The sequence below is a fragment of the Zalophus californianus genome, chromosome 1 (assembly GCF_009762305.2).
Source record: "Zalophus californianus isolate mZalCal1 chromosome 1, mZalCal1.pri.v2, whole genome shotgun sequence".
Lineage (NCBI taxonomy): Eukaryota > Metazoa > Chordata > Mammalia > Carnivora > Otariidae > Zalophus > Zalophus californianus.
Genome location: NC_045595.1, coordinates 13,994,205 through 14,009,647, shown reverse-complemented (window position 1 = coordinate 14,009,647; position 15,443 = coordinate 13,994,205). Strand labels below are relative to the sequence as shown.

The following is a 15,443-nucleotide window of genomic DNA, read 5'->3' as shown; positions in this document are numbered from 1 at the left end:
CCCATTGCGGCCCCCGTCCCCGCTCCCACCGGGGCCCATTTCTCCCCGTCTGTCCACGCGGGAGCTCTCTCTTAAGGTCCCCGGGAGCCCCCCGAGGAACCTCAGCCCTGTCCTGCGTGAAGGGGACAGCTGAGCCAGGGCGAGGGCCCGGGACTCCTTTGCCTTCCAGCTTTTTCTCAGTCTTCCCTCCAGCAAAGCCTGGGACCGAGGCTGCGCGCAGAGGACCGAGCAGAGGCGGGATTGAAGTGGGAGGCGGGGGGCGCTGGGCCGAGAGCGGTGGGACCCGCGCGTCCAGGGCGTGGGGCTGGGGGTTGCGAATCTCAGGCCCCTGGGAAAGAAGGGGGGGGTGGAAATGGGAGCAGGCGGGGCTCAGGGACCACTGGGGGGGCGGGGCCAAAAGCTGGGGTGGGGGCCGAGACAGGATGGGGGGAGGAGCGGGCCAGGGCTGGGGGCCGCAGGAGTCTCTAAAGGGGCACAGGGCTGAGAGCAGGGTGCAGAGAAGTGGGCAGGGGTATGGAAACGGGATTGGGGGCGCCAGGTCCCAGATTGGGGGTGGGGAGCCTGGAGCTGGCGGGGTTGGAAAGAGAGTTCTCAGGCTGGTAGGGTCTGAGTGGGGGCTTCCGGGCAGCTGGACAGGGCGCGCGCGGTGCGCGGCGGGGCGGAGGCCGGACGGGTGGGGCGCGCGGTGCCCGCGGGCGGGCGGGCGGGCGGCGGGGAGGCCGGTGCGGGGCCCGCCGCCCCCCCGGGGCCGGGCCGGGCCGGGGGCGGGGCCGGGCGGGGCCAGCGGCGCATTAGCGCCTTGTCAATTCGGCTGCTCAGACTTGCTCCGGCCTCCGCGCCCGCGCCCAGCGACGTGCGGGCTACCCGGCCCGCGCCCTCCCGCGCCGGCTTCGAGCCCCGCGCCCCGCGCCGCCGCAGCCGCCGCCCGCCGCCTCCTGCCGCGCGCCCCCGGCAGCGCCGGCCCCATGCCCGCCGGCCGCCCGGGCCCCGCCGCCCAATCCGCGCGGCGGCCGCCGCCGCTGCTGCCCCTACTGCTACTCTGCGTCCTCGGGGCGCCGAGAGCCGGATCAGGAGCCCGTGAGTACCCGGCGTCCTGTTCCCTTCTTCCCGTCTGGGCCGAGAGCGTGCGCCCCGGGGGCAGCTGCGGGGGGAGGGGGCGCGGGCGCCACCTGGACGGCCCGGGAACAAAGGAAGGCGCCCCCGGCGCGGCCCTCGGGGCGCCCTCACCTGCGGGGCGCACGGAGCCGCAGTTCCCCCGCCCGAGGGTCCGGCTTCCGCGCCCTAGGCCTTCTTACCTGGGCCGCCCGGCCGGGGATACCCGGCCCTGACCCGGGGGGTCGGGAGGGGCCGCGGCCTGGGACTCTCTCAACTCCGGGACGCGGCGGGTGCACGCAACAGCGCCCGCGGACACGGAGCGGTAGAGACCGAGGGGCACCGCTCCCGGGCAGGGGCGCACGCGGTAGGCGCGTTGGGTGCTGGCCCTGGGCGGCCCCCCCCCCCCGAGTGGAGGGATGAGCCCCGCGAGGAAGGCGGGGCGGCGGGAGGGGGGCCGCTCTGGCCGCCTGGCGCGCGGCCCGGGGTCCCCGGGGACGCGCCTCTCCGCGGGCCGGCGCCGCCGCCCTCCCCTGGCGGGACCCCGCGCGCGGGGGTCCGCGGAGTCCCAGCCACCGGCGGGCTCGGAACCATTCCTGGCCAGGCTGCGCGTGTCTGAGAGCCTCCAGCGAGAGAAATCTTTGTGAGCGAGTGGGTGAGGGAGAGGGAGAAGGAGCCAGAGAGTCCGGGCACCGCGGGCCCAGGCTTGGTCGGGGGGGGGGGGGCCACCGGGAACCCACAGCCCCGCAGGCCGAGACCCCTGCCCTGTCAGGAGCTCCTGGGCTGCGGCACTCTCTGTCCCCCCACCCGAAGCACACCCCCTCCAGGACACCGTCTCTACATCCAGACCCTCTCTGGGACACACCCAGAGACACACAAAGACACACTGGCTTGTGGCCCGTCACCCTCGCCCTCAGATGAGCGCACACTGCATCCCAGATGCACATTCGCACACCATCGGGGCACGCACACACACATTCCATCCCTGACACACACACATTCGTGGTCACATACATTCCGCAGGGGGAGGCAACACAGGGGTATACACGCAGGCACATTCTGCCCTAGACGTTCACAATCACGGCAGGCACCCCATCCAGGCGCTCAGGTCCATTCCGGCCAGCACACATTGCTCCCCAGGCCATCCCCCACTGCACAGAGCTGTTTGCAAGCTTCCTTTGGTGCACCTCCAGAAAGGACAGGGTCTGGGCACCCCCTGGGGGCAGTTGGTGAAAGCCCAGCCTGCCCAAGGTGCCTGGGCAGGTGAGGGGCTGCCCCAGGCCCTCCTGGGGTCCCTGGCAGCTCTGCTAGACAGTGAGCAGCGCCTGTAAAGACTACTCTTAGTGACCGGCTTTGTTTCCCAGCTCAGAGAGCAGCAGGCAAAGGTGGTGGTGCTTGGAGGGATTGTTGTGCGTGTGTTTTTTCCTTTAAGGGGGAAGAAATTAAATAAAAAAAATTGTCACACCTCAGCAATATGTTTCTACTTACGGTGTGTCTTAGCACCTGACCAGCAGGCGGGTGGGTCGTAAAGTGTGTGCAGGTACCAGCGGGACGGGAGATGGGGACCCCTGTCGGGACCCCGGGATGGAGGCCACCCTCCTGCCTTGCTTGCAGAGAATCTCACACTTTTCCCTTTTAAAACACATGGTGTTCCTTTTTAATAACGGCAGTGACTCCAGATTGGGAAGGGAGAAGGAAAAAACTTTTAAAGGCCCCAGCTCTGTGTGAAAGTCAGGGAGGCAGGGAGCAAGGGGGTTGGGGTGGCTGTCCAAAAGCTTAGCTCAGGGATCTGCTTTGGGGAGCCTTCTAGAGTCCCCCCAAACCAGGCAAGGGCCCCCACAACCTTAGTGGGCTGTTCCCAGCTGCTTCGCCTGGCTTGGAATGTGTGCATCCAGGTCCTCCCCACCCCCCCACCCCCACCCCCGCCCTGCGCCTTGGCCCATTGTTTGAGGAGGCCTGAAGGGAGTTGGGAGCCTGCTGGGACCCCAGAGCTGGGAGAGGCTGTAATCTTAATAGTTCCTAGGTGCTGCAATGTGTTGGGCCCTCTGGACATCATGATCTCATCTCATTAATCTCCCCAACAGGTAGAACTTATTTTCCTCCCATTTTATGGAGGAGGACACTGAGAACTGGAAAGGGGAAACCAGTTGCTCAGGTGCTCCAGCTGGGATTGGCACCGACGTCCCAGGAGAAGTCCTCCCTCTGACCTTTTTTGGTGGAACGTGGTTGGGGGGGGAACTGGCCTGTCCAGGCCCGCCTGGCCTTGCCCTCTCGCCCTGTCCCCCGCCCAGCCCCAGGAGGGCAGCTGCAGCTGCTGGCAGGCAGTCCACGCCAGCCCAGGCCAGGCGGGTGTGGCAGAGGGGCAGTGCCCCCCAGCCAAGACCCCCCAGAGAGCCCCTTCCTGGCTAGACCCTGCTGGTGGGTGGGGGGCAGGAGGGGCGTGACCTACCCCCAAAGGGTTGAGAGTGGGCCTTGGGGTCCAGGCAGGCCCGGCCGTGCCTCCCACCCTGCTGGGGGGGCCCAGGCAGGAAGCGGTGGGTGGGCCGGGGCAGAGACGCTGGCACGCCCGAGTTCATGCCGAAGGAATTCCGAATTAGCGGGCGGCTGGCTGCCTGGGACCTCCGGGGCGGCCCCCTGGCCCCCGCCCCCGGCCGCCCCCGCCCGCCCCCGCCTCCTCGGCTCTGGCCCGCTCAGCCGGCTCCTTCGCACGGACGCCGAGACCTCCGGCGAGCCCTGGGCCAAGCCCCAAACGCAACTGTGATCCCAGGCTCCAGCAAGAAATGGCCCTCAAGCCAAGTTTGCCCCGGAAAATTGTCAGGGCCGGCCTGGAGAACCGCGTCCACCCCACCTCGCCCATCTGGGGCAGTGAGGGCCAGCACAGGGCAGCCGGTGCCATTCAGAGTGCCTCCCAAGGGGCCAGGATCACCCTGTCCTTGGCTGCCATCTCAGAGAATCAGGACTACCTCCCCCTGTCCTCTGCTGCCCCCCCCACTCCCTTTTTACAGCTGCCTGGGGATCCTTTTAAAATGTAAATCCTCCCCTGTGCCGAACCCTGGAATAACCCCTCCTGCAGGTCTGGCTCTGCTGACCTCCTAGACCTCATTCCCTACCACTCCTGCCCCAGGACCTTTGCACTTGCTGTTCCCACAGCCTGGTACTCTCTCCTAGATATTTCCATGGTGACTTCTTTCACTTTATTCAGGTCTCAACTCAAATGCCTCCCCAGATAGGCCCCCTGGGCCATTGAGCTGCCACCACTAACATGTGCTTCACTTTCTCATATCTACTTGTTCTTTCTCCTGTTGCTCCCTTGGATTCAAGGTCCACAAGGGCAGGAATTTTGAGTATCTTGGTCACCATTGTGCCCCCAGCTCCTGGCAAACTATAGGTGCTCCATGCATGGATACATGAATGAATGAATGAACAAATGAATGAATGAGTCCTCACAACTGCTCCTGGTGGAGGGAGAGGCCCCTTCCCAGAGGCTCAAAGAAATAAAATGAATGGGCCAAGCTTCTGCAGTGAGCTGGGAGCATTTGAACCCCGGTCAGCCTGGCTTAAAGCTCCCACAGCGTTGTCCTTAAGACAATATTTTCACTCCTCTCAAACATGTGGTTGATACCATGATGCACACTTCCCAGATGGGGAGACTGGGGCTCAGAGAGGGGTGTCAGGGTCTTGGACTGTGCAACCCCTCGCCCTTATCTGGACCTTGACTTCTCCTCAGATAAAAACAGACTCCTCTTAGGTTCTGACCTCCAGAAGGGGATGCCCTTGGCATCCCTGAGACCCTCGTGCCCAGCACCCAGTTCACACACAATCCTGTTAAGGAAGTCACTTTCCATCTAATCTTCACAATGGCCTTAGGGATCATGAGCTTTCTTGTTCCCATTTTGCGGATTAGGAAAAATGAGTTGAAAGAAAGAACAATGATGCCAAGTCCCTTTGGATGGGGTTGGGGGCCGAGAGTTTGCCCCAGCTTCCTTCAGTTCCAGCAACAGCACAGAGCAGAACTCTGGAGACCAACAAATCGGGGTTTAAACTGTGTGCCCTTTCCTCATTCAATGACTTTGGGCTAGAGATGATTTCTCAGAGCCTCAGTTTTTTCATCCACAAAATAAGCAGGATTCTAGTAGGAGTCAGGGCACCCCTTTTTAGAAACGTCTTTCCCCCCAAAGACATACTATGTGTGAGGCTCTAGGGGTACAAATCTTTTTTTTTTTCCTAATTGCCAAGAATAAAATGAAATAAATAAAAAAAAGCAGAATGTAGTAGTTGTCAGAACTATGGGCCCAGCAAGATTTACTTGAATCTGAGTGGGCATTTATGCCTGCGTTTTGGGTCCACTCCCAGAGCCTTGAGCAAGTCAGTGAAGAAGCAGCTTGGAAGGACCTGAGCTGTGGAATCACACAGTCCTGGGGCTGAATCTTGGTTTGGCCACCAACCTTGGGCTGGTCACTTGGCCTAATTGAACCTCAGTTTCCTTATCTGTAAAATGGGAGGGAGACCATAGGAAACAACTCCTTCGCAGGACTGCCATGAGTCCTGGAGGTCCTAGCATGGTCAGGGGTGGGGGGCTCAGGGCGACTCCATCTCAGGCCTGACAGGCCCTCCTCTCTGACCCCAGACACGGCTGTCATCAGCCCCCAGGACCCCACGCTCCTCATCGGCTCCTCCCTGCAGGCCACGTGCTCAGTGCACGGGGACCCACCAGGCGCCACAGCTGAGGGCCTCTACTGGACCCTCAACGGGCGCCGCCTGGCCCCGGAGCTCTCCCGCGTGCTCAACGCCTCCACCCTGGCCCTCGCCCTGGCCAACCTCAACGGATCCAGGCAGCAGTCTGGCGACAACCTCGTGTGCCATGCTCGTGATGGCAGCATCCTGGCTGGTTCCTGCCTCTATGTTGGCTGTAAGTGGGCCCCCAGAATAAGCAGGGGTAGCATCTCCCTCTGGAGAGGGGCATGAATCATGGGCCCTCTGGCCCATGACTGACAGTGGGCATGCTGGCACAGATGGAGAGGTAGGGACCTCTGGGGTGGAAATGAGAGCCTGGAAGCCCCACCCCTATCCCCAGGAGACTCCAGGCAGGCTGTCAGGTCAACATCCGCTCTGTTCACCCTCCTTCCACTCCAAGGTGGGGGCCCAGCTGGTGGCTAGCAACTTCTCCACCTATCCAGGGCTGGTCCAGACCCTCAGCCCCCTGCACCCCCCTTCCCCAGTGCCCCCAGAGAAACCTTTCAACATCAGTTGCTGGTCCAAGAACATGAAGGACCTGACATGCCGCTGGACGCCGGGGGCCCATGGGGAAACCTTCCTCCACACCAACTACTCCCTCAAGTACAAGCTGAGGTTGGTGGTGGCCCTTGGGTGACGCGTGTTCCAGCCTGGCTGTGAGGCCTTGGCAAAGCCCACCCTCTCCAAGCCCGGTGTCCCGTCTGCACTCTGGGGCTGCCATGGGGAGGTCTGGGGGGCCTGAAGGGACCTTCGTGTGTCCTCACACCCCCTCCTGCCCCGCAGGTGGTACGGGCAGGATAACACATGTGAGGAGTACCACACGGTAGGGCCTCATTCTTGCCACATCCCCAAGGACCTGGCTCTCTTTACGCCCTATGAGATCTGGGTAGAGGCCACCAACCGACTGGGCTCGGCCCGCTCTGATGTGCTCACGCTGGACATCCTGGATGTGGGTGAGCCCCCCACCCCAGCTGCTAGGCCCACGAGGAATCCTGCACCCCCTCTCCTAGCTCAGCTCTCGGCTGCAGCTCCAGCCCCGATCCTGCTGGTTGGGGCCGGGAGGAACTAGGCATCCACCCATAGGTCCCCAGTCCCCTGAAGTAGCCAGGATACCCTCACTCTGTGGAGAACACCTGGCCTGGCTGCCTCCCCCTCGGCAGCCCAGGTGTGCAGGAGGGGGCCCCGGGGGAGCTGGGAGGGGGCGCCCAGGTCGGGAGGCGCCCCAGGAAGCCTCAGCCTGGAGCTGGGGGGGGTGCGCAGGCGGGAGGCAGGAAACGGATGATCTGCGAGCAGAATTGGGCCTAATCTAATTAGGGTGTTTCTCAGCCCCAAGCAGGCCTGTGCCTTAACCCTTTCAGACCCTTACTGAGGCCTCAGGGGGAGAGGCCAGACCTCCATGCTGCCCACAGGGCTCCCAGAAGGATCCCCAGAAGGCTGGTAGCCGCCCCCGACCCCAGTCTACTTCCTGCTTTGCTTCCTCAAGTCCTAAAGCTGCAGTGAGCAGGTTCTAAGCCTCAGTTTTCCTTCTGCACCAACAAGGCTGTCCTATTGAAAACCTCTTCAAAGTAGGAAGGATCTGGAGGTGCAGGTGGGCAGTGGGGGGTCAGGAGGAGCTTCCCAGGGGTCTGGCAGCCTGTTGGCCCCCTGGCCTCCTGGGCATAATAATAACAATGTCATCAGTTAGGCAGTGTCTGCTTTTCCATCGGTCCCTGAAGATAGGATTATGTTTCTCCTGTCACAGATAATAATGGTGATAACAGCTAACATTAATTGAATGCTTCTAGGTGCTGAGTGTTTCCCAAATAATGTAATCCACCCTTCTGGAAGGGGGGAGGGGTGAGAGGGCAGAACAGAGGCAGGTGCCACCCAAGCCATGTGCTCTGAGATTTGAATCCAGATGGGGGCCGGCCAGGTCCAAGGAAGGCTGAGTGATTAAGCCCTGCCCTGCCCCGTCTCTCAGTGACCACCGACCCCCCACCCGACGTGCACGTGAGCCGAGTTGGGGGCCTGGAGGACCAGCTGAGTGTGCGCTGGGTTTCCCCACCGGCCCTCAAGGACTTCCTCTTCCAAGCCAAGTACCAAATCCGCTACCGGGTGGAGGACAGCGTGGATTGGAAGGTGCCTGACAATCCCCCCTCTCCCTCAGCTCCCACCCCACTCTGCGCCTCCCCGCCCCCACCTCTGGTCTCTGACCCTGCCATTGCCACCAGGTGGTGGACGATGTCAGCAACCAGACCTCGTGCCGCCTGGCCGGCCTGAAGCCAGGCACAGTCTACTTCGTGCAAGTGCGTTGCAATCCTTTTGGCATCTATGGCTCCAAGAAGGCAGGGATTTGGAGCGAGTGGAGCCACCCCACGGCCGCCTCCACCCCTCGCAGTGGTGAGCACCCCAGCAGGGCTGGGTGGTCAGGAGACCAGTCCCAAAGCAGCCAAAGCCTTTGTTTCTTTGTTTCCTCCAAGAGAGCAGAGGTCTCAAATTGGTGGCCCTTTGGGGCCAAATCTGGTCCTTGGATCCATTTTCTTTGACCTGTCATTTGAAAAAAAAAAAAGTTTGACCTACTTGCGGACATTTAAAAACAAAGTTTTTCACACAAATATCCTAGGTTTCCTAGAAAGATTGTCTAGAAAATGTTGGGGCGCCTAGCTGGCTCGGTCGGAAGAGCATGCGACTCTTGATCTCGGGGTTGTGAGTTCGAGCCCCACGTTGTGTGTAGAGATTACTTAAAAATGAAATCTTTTTTTTTTAAAGATTTTATTTATTTGAGAGAGAGCGAGGGAGAGAGAGAGAGCACGAGTGGGGGGGGCAGGGGGAAAGGGAGAAGCAGACTCCCCACTGAGCAGGGAGCCTGATGTGGGGCTCGATCCCAGGGCCCTGGGATCATGACCTAAGCCGAAGGCAGATGCTTAACCGACTGAGCCACTCAGGCACCTCTAAAAATAGAATCTTTAAGCAAGAAAATGTAACAGGACACAGCCAGAGTATGTCCACAGCCCCTATCAGGCCCCATCATTCAGAGGCCTCACTCTCCAGTTGCCCCACCCCACCTGGCACATTTTGCCCACCTGTGCCCCCTCCTGAGCCCCTAAAGACAAGTGAGTTTGAGACCTCTGCTTCTGAGGCTGATCAGCTGCCAACTCTCCCTCTGATGGGCCTTGGGTTCCCTTTCTGATCAAGGTGGGGGGTGGGGACAATCAGGAGCCTGGATCTGACTTCCCTTGCCCTCTGGGGTTTCTCTAAGCCCATGATCCTCCATTCTCTCCTTTGTGAAATGTTATGAAATATGTAAATTGAAATGTCTGACCTCAGCTTTTCCATCTGGAAAGTGGGCACAATAATCCTACCCATCTCAGGCTATTGTTAGGGTTAGATGAGATAACCCAGGAAAGAAAGTGTGCTTATAGTGGGCGCCGTCTAAGTGTTTGCAGGTAGTAGTGACTAACGCTCCCATCTCTTGCTCCCCCATGATCCCCCCCCCGCCCCCGCAAGGAAATCCCTTTTCTCAGGTGAGGACACTGAGGCCCTAGGATGTTCAGCCAGCCCCCAAGGTCACACAGGGATCTGAACTCAGTTTCCTGGAAAGTCCAGGCCCATGCTCCTGGGATGATGGGGAAACTGAGGCCCGGGGGGGGGTCCCAAACCTAGGGAGGGACAGAGCCAGGCTCCAGCCAGTTCCCCAGCCCCCATCCTGGGCCCCTCCAGGTTCTTGGGGTGGGCGGGATCTACGACGGCCGGGAGGGGCCTGCGCCTTGGCCCCTGCTCGTGCCCAGCACCTGCGATTCTTGCACGGGAGCCAGCAGGCGGCTGCGTCCGCTGGAGAGGCTGGGGAGGCCGGGGGAGGCCAGCAGGGGCGGTGGGGGCCGTGGCCGTGCCAGGGCCTGTCAGCGGGTTCCCGGCGTTATTTATGACGTGAGGCCGATGTCCTTATCTGCCGGCCTGCTAGGGGCTGGCTGCGGCCGGCAGCTGGACCGACAGGCTGGCCTCCCACCTGGCCCTTCCAGCCCACTCCCCATCCCACTGGCTCCCGCTCTCAGGCCTGTCCTGGGGACTGCCTCCCCGCCGCCCCCCCTCCGGGTCTCCTCTGTCTCCCTTCATCCCTCTGTCATTCTCTTCCCCTGTACCTCTCTGCATTTTTGCCTTTTTTGGTTTCTGTGTCCCTACACGCCCATGGTCTCTGTCTCTGCCTGCCGCAGCCCTCTCTTGATCTCGCCCTTTTCTATCCCTCTGCATCTCCTTGGCTGTCCCCCATTGTTTTGGCCCTCCCATCTCCCTGTCTCGCCTTGTCTCCATCTTTCCATCTCTGCCTCTCTCTCTCTCTCCAGCTCTCCCTCACTAGTGTCTCTCTTGCCCTTTCTCCGTCCCTTGCTCTGGGTCTGGGTCTCATCCCTCTGGCCCTGACTCCTCTCCTTCCCCTCCCTTTCACTCACACCTGGCTCAGGCCACGGGAATCAGGTTCCTGCAGGAGACGTGGGGGAGGAGCCCCCTCCTTCCCATGCCTCCCACCTCCTCCCGGGCTCAGCTGGGCCGCTGTGCTGGGCGGTGGAGAGGACCCGATCCCGAGACACCGGGAGGGAGGTGCCCAAGGGGAACAGGGTCCCGCCGAGCCGCGGAACCTCCCTCTCCTGCCCTCGCGCGCCCTCTGCCGGGCGCGCCGTGACGCTGCCGCTTCCCCCATCAGAGCGCCCGGGCCCGGGCGGCGGGGCGTGCGAGCCGCGGGGCGGCGAGCCGAGCTCGGGGCCGGTGCGGCGCGAGCTCAAGCAGTTCCTGGGCTGGCTCAAGAAGCACGCGTACTGCTCGAACCTGAGCTTCCGCCTCTACGACCAGTGGCGAGCCTGGATGCAGAAGACACACAAGACCCGCAACCAGGTAGGAAGGAGGGACCGGTGGGCGAGGGATGGAGTGGTGGGGGCAGAGAGGGAATCGGGCTGCCGCGGGGGGGGGGGGGGGGAGAGGTCCGCAGCCCCCAGACACTGCCTCCTTCCTTCCAAGCACAGGACGAGGGGATCCTGCCCTCGGGCAGACGGGGCACGACGAGAGGTAAGGGAAGCCCACCCCAGCTGGGTGGGTGGGCAGGGAGGGAGACAAGGGCCCCTCCTCGTGGCCAAAGGCCGTGGGTCCCCCACCCTCAGCCTTAGAGTTGTTGAGATGGAATCCCTTCCTCTATCTCCTATTTATCAGCATTTACCTAACACCCAGTGATTACCTGGTCCTGTGGCCTTCAGCCTAGTAAAAGCATCTGACCCCCGCAAATGTCCAAAGTGGAACATAATCCTCAGGAATGAACATACTCACCCCAGTTAGCATGTATGAGCACCTACTGCATGCTCACCCTGTGCCAAGAGCTTTACCCACAGGACACCCCTTGGAACAAACAGATATTCTTCTCAAAGGGGAAAACCAAGGCCCTGAGAGGGGGCAGTACCCTACCCAAGGTCCCCAAGCTGAAAGTGGCAGGACCGGGACCTGAAGTGGGGCTTCCTCAATTGCTCTGTGGTACTGGCCCCTCCTAGGCTCCCTGCTTAGCTTGGCTTCCCCTCTGCCTGCAGGTCCTGCCAGATAAGCTCTAGGGACTGGGGCCACCCTCCCTGCTGCGTGGAGACACGGGGGCCGCACCCAGACTGGGGGCTAACTCTGTACCCTCACCTCAGGGCACCCAAGCACCCTCGGCAGGAGCTGGGGTGGGTATTCTGAGGGTAACAACATCTTTGGCCTCCACGTGAGGCCACTCTTGGGTGCAACTCCAGTGGGGTGTGTGTGAGGGTTGGCTAAGCTGCCCAGAACCCCTGCCAGGGCTGGGGGTGAAGAGGGGTCATTGCTCCCCCCCGCCCCATCCAGGACCCCTACAAAGAGTCTTTTTAAATAAACAAGCTATTTAGGTGCCCTGATTGTGAAGGTATTTGGGGCTGGATTGGCCCAGGGTAGGGGCTGTGGGGCTTAGGGAAAGCCTGAGGAATCCTAATGACCCTATGGGATTGGAATCTTTGCATCCCAGAATTTCAGACTCTCCAGGAGGCGAAATATCTGGGTTTAAACTCAGTGCAGGGTGTGATTCAAAAGGCCAGGTCTACTGGGAGCGGCGGCGGTGGGGGGGGGGTCTTGCACCTGCCATCCCTGGCCTTGTGGGGCCTCCTCCCCAGGGACACCCATCCCAGCACCCCAGGACACAGAGACAGTGAAGCAGCTGCAAATGAAGGGTCCTTTATTGTGGGAGTCACAGCAAACTCAAGGGCAGTCAGCAACCTGGTGGAGCGTGCCCCAGCCAGCTGACAGTCCAGGGGTGGGCTGGGTGCCATTCACGCCATTTCCTGTGTCCCTTGGCGTGTACCTGGGGAGCCACCATCAGTCGGCAGATTCTGCATCAAACTTAAGGTCCTGAAGAACCTCGCTGATTGCTTCCATGGTTTTAATTACCCTACAAGAGCGGATCGGGACTATAAATAAAACCCAGATGGGGAGAATTAGCCGCCACTGCGCAGCTCCTAGGGGGCTGTGGCAAGCCCCGGGCCCTCCTGCCTACCACCAAAGTTCCAGTGGCCAAGAGGACCATTTGGATGCCAGGGAAGGAGGGGTGGTCTGTGGGTGAGGGTGGGCAGAGAGAAAAAGCCACCTTGGGTGGGTGCCATCCGAAGACTGTGCTGTGTCACAGAGCAGAGAGCCAGTGGGAGTGCACTCGTGTGTGCTGGAGGGGGGCCGGAGGCAGGAATGTGCAGGCCTGTGTCTGGTGGGCCTGGCAACCACGTCCAAGCTCAAAGTCCAGCCATGTGAGCGGGACTGGCATGTGTGAGGTGCCCAACTGTGTCCCGGAAATGCACGGCGAGTCTTGTGTGAAATTGCAAGGCGCGTGCCCTTGGGGGCAATGTGTGCTGTATGTCTGGGAGCCACCAGGTCAGGACTCCAGTGTGCATGCCCTGAGGGTTGTGTGCAGGTCCGGAGGGTCAACCCAGCATGACCGTGCCCGCGTGCCAGCCCTGGGGCACAGCTGGCTAGGGATGGGTGCCTGAAGGTGCACGTGCAAATCTACCACCACCAGCCCCCTGGGAAGGAGTGCTCACTTCATCTTCAGCTGGTGCATCTCCAGAGTGTTCTCCTGCCCAGACAGCTCTGGTGCCCCCATCAGCTGCAGCAGGGCCACCTGGTAAGGGCAACAGGGAAGCCATCACAGCTGGCAGAGGCCCTCCCCTGCCCTCCCACACTGATCAGGGAGGGAGACGCCGAAGCACCCAGAAAGGCAGCGATGACCCAGGGTCTCAAGGGGTGGTGCTTCGCACAGGAGGAGTCTGGGATTCAGTTTAAAGGGGCTCCTGAGGAGGACCGGGTGGGCAGGCCCCAGAGTGAGTGGGTGGTGCCACGTGGGTGTGGTCGCAGGAAGGCACGGTAGGGGAAGAGTGGAGAAGGCTCAGCCAGGAATTGGTGACACGGTTGGAGCAGGCAGGGCCTCATAGTCTCAAGGATGTGGCAGGGCGTTATAATCCCAGGGTGGAAGTAAGCCAAACACCTAGACTGGGATTGGGGTCTCCTAAAGCAGCGTGGCCTGGAAATCCCAGTTTGGAGGGTGATGTAGGCATGGCTTCAGGTGGGCTGGGTCTGGGAGTATAGTGTGTCGGCCAGGATTGGCTGTAGGGGCAGAGTAGGCGGGGCCTTGGCACCCTAGAGGAGGAGCAGGCCCAGAACCTAGGCTGGGATAGAGCGTTACTCAAGAGGGGGCGTGCCGTGGAAATTCACACTCCAAATTGCAGGGAGCTGAGGGCCAGACCTGAGGCAATGGGAACAGCCAAAGGGGTAGGAGCGGAGTTGGGGGCGGGCCCTGGGCATCCCGGCAGAGCGCTGGGGCTGGGGGAGGGGCTGAGATGAAGTGGGCCTGTCCTGGGACTAAACAAAACTTGAACGACCCGGAGGAGGACTGGAGGGGTCAGGGCCAAAGAATCCCGAGTGAAACCTTAGTGGAGTTTTGAGGGGGGAAAGGAAGAAGTGGGGTCTGGGGCGCCGGGGGTGGGGTTGCGGCGGGGGCCGGATTCTGGCCTCTCCCCCATAAGGCTCACAACGGGCCGTGACAGACCAGGCGCTGTGTAGGGGGCAGGGGCTGGGGGTGGAGCCTCACCGTGGCCAGGTGAGTCTGCTCCAGCTGTTGCAGGCTGCGCACGTGGCTCGCGAGCAGCGGCTGCCCTCTGGGCCCGGCCAGCTCGGCCTCCACCGCTAGCACTTCTCGCGAGGCGGCCGCGAAGGCCTGGGTCACCTCGTGCACCGTGCTCCGGTAGCGCGGGAAGTCGTAGGGCGGGCCGCTTCGCAGGTACTGGAGGTGGCCTCTGCGGCAGGTGAGGGTCCTGAGGCTACGCCCTCAGGTTCTCGGGCCCTGCACCCGCACTGACCACCTGAAAGCCCCCAGGAAGTGTCCCTGGACCCCAGAGTGGAGGACGCTCTCTGACTCCCGCAGGGTAACCGGAGATGGGCCCACTCCTGCGCTTGGGGAAGGGCGAGACGCCACGTGCAGTGGTCCATCCGGCAGTGGGGCCGCACCCTGGGTCCCAGAGGGGGAAAGCAAAGGTCTGGTCCCCCAGCGAATCCCGCCCCACCTGTGACAACGCAGCGGCACGGGGATCCAGCTCCGCCCCCAGGCACACCCATCCCCGGAGCCGGCAGGGGCTGCACTCGGCGACCCCTACCCACCCCTGCGCCCGCACTTACTCCTCCAGCCGGCGGAAGGCCTGCGCGCGCTCAGCCTGCAACTGGTGGATGCGCTGCACCAGCGCCCGGATCGGGGCATCTTTCTACGGAGCGGGGGGCATGGCTGGGGCATGAAGCCGGCGCCCCCAAGCCTGCACCGCCCACCCCGCGCCTGTTCCTGCTCGAGCCCGGGCTCACCCAGGGCCACGCTGGCTCCTCGCGCTCCGGGACAACGGTAGCCACCGCAGTACCGGGCACCGAGGGGACGGCGGAGTCCGCCGCGGCCTCGGCAGTGATCATGACTGCGCAGCCCCGGCCCCGCCCAGGACTACCGTGCTCCGCTGCGCCAGGCGCCCCCTGCAGGCCCGGAGGTTTTCCGACCTCAGCCTGTGGCCAGCTAAAACGGAAACCTGAAGATCCGGAGCAAAGACGGGAGTCTTAGGCCTGACCTGCTTCACCCACCCTCCTGCTTGTTCCTGTCGAGCGTGAGCGCTTGCTTTCTATCGTGTTTGTCCACGATTGTAAGGCTTCGTATACAGCAAGGCCGACCCTCGGTTTGTATACATTTATCCCAACATTGACTTCATTTCAACCTCACATCCTGTCCCCACTCCAATAAAGAAAATAGAACCCGAGAGCTTATATTTTGTCGTCCAAGGTAACATGGCTGTGACATGAGGATTTGAACAGAGGTTCAATACCGGAGAGCCCAAAAGGCTGGAATCTAGCTGTTTTAACAAACGTGGCAGGTACTACATGCACTCCTCAGAAATGACCTGAAGAGGGCCTGTGCAAAGGCCCTCAGAGTCTGGGGTAGGCACAAGGCCAACAAGGCCTCATTTTAAGTGCAAGGCAGGCCTGGGAGCTTTCTGCAGGGGAATACACTATGTAGTTGGAGCTTTGGGAAGCTTCTTTCTCCAGGGATAAACGCAGGAAAGATCAGAAAGATGTTGGTAGCC

At 61.7% G+C, this 15,443-nt stretch overlaps 2 protein-coding genes across 5 annotated transcripts; one reads left to right on the top strand and one right to left on the bottom strand.

The window, feature by feature from the left end:
- Positions 1-955: 955 nt before the first annotated feature.
- On the top strand, positions 956-14,390 carry CRLF1 (cytokine receptor like factor 1). Of its 3 annotated transcripts, none has more exons than XM_027581708.1 (9): positions 956-1,077; positions 5,720-6,001; positions 6,312-6,441; positions 6,610-6,779; positions 7,787-7,944; positions 8,037-8,205; positions 10,502-10,689; positions 10,818-10,860; positions 14,255-14,390. In XM_027581708.1, exons 1-9 carry the CDS (start codon positions 966-968, stop codon positions 14,257-14,259), a joined length of 1,257 nt encoding a protein of 418 aa, XP_027437509.1. In that variant the 5' UTR covers positions 956-965; the 3' UTR covers positions 14,260-14,390. The 3 variants fall into 3 exon arrangements, with proteins under 3 accessions (XP_027437509.1, XP_027437508.1, XP_027437507.1); XM_027581707.1 differs by lacking the exon at positions 14,255-14,390 and adding an exon at positions 11,370-11,696; XM_027581706.1 differs by lacking the exon at positions 14,255-14,390 and adding an exon at positions 11,370-11,696 and having other exon boundaries at positions 10,813-10,860.
- Positions 12,006-15,095, bottom strand: REX1BD (required for excision 1-B domain containing). 2 transcript variants are annotated; one of them, XM_027581710.2, is made up of 5 exons: positions 14,683-15,095; positions 14,506-14,588; positions 13,922-14,126; positions 12,876-12,955; positions 12,006-12,254 (listed from the first exon to the last, which is right to left on the bottom strand). In XM_027581710.2, exons 1-5 carry the CDS (start codon positions 14,782-14,784, stop codon positions 12,236-12,238), a joined length of 489 nt encoding a protein of 162 aa, XP_027437511.1. In that variant the 5' UTR covers positions 14,785-15,095; the 3' UTR covers positions 12,006-12,235. The 2 variants fall into 2 exon arrangements, with proteins under 2 accessions (XP_027437511.1, XP_027437510.1); XM_027581709.2 differs by having other exon boundaries at positions 12,006-12,235; positions 14,683-15,072.
- Between the last annotated feature and the right edge of the window lie 348 nt (positions 15,096-15,443).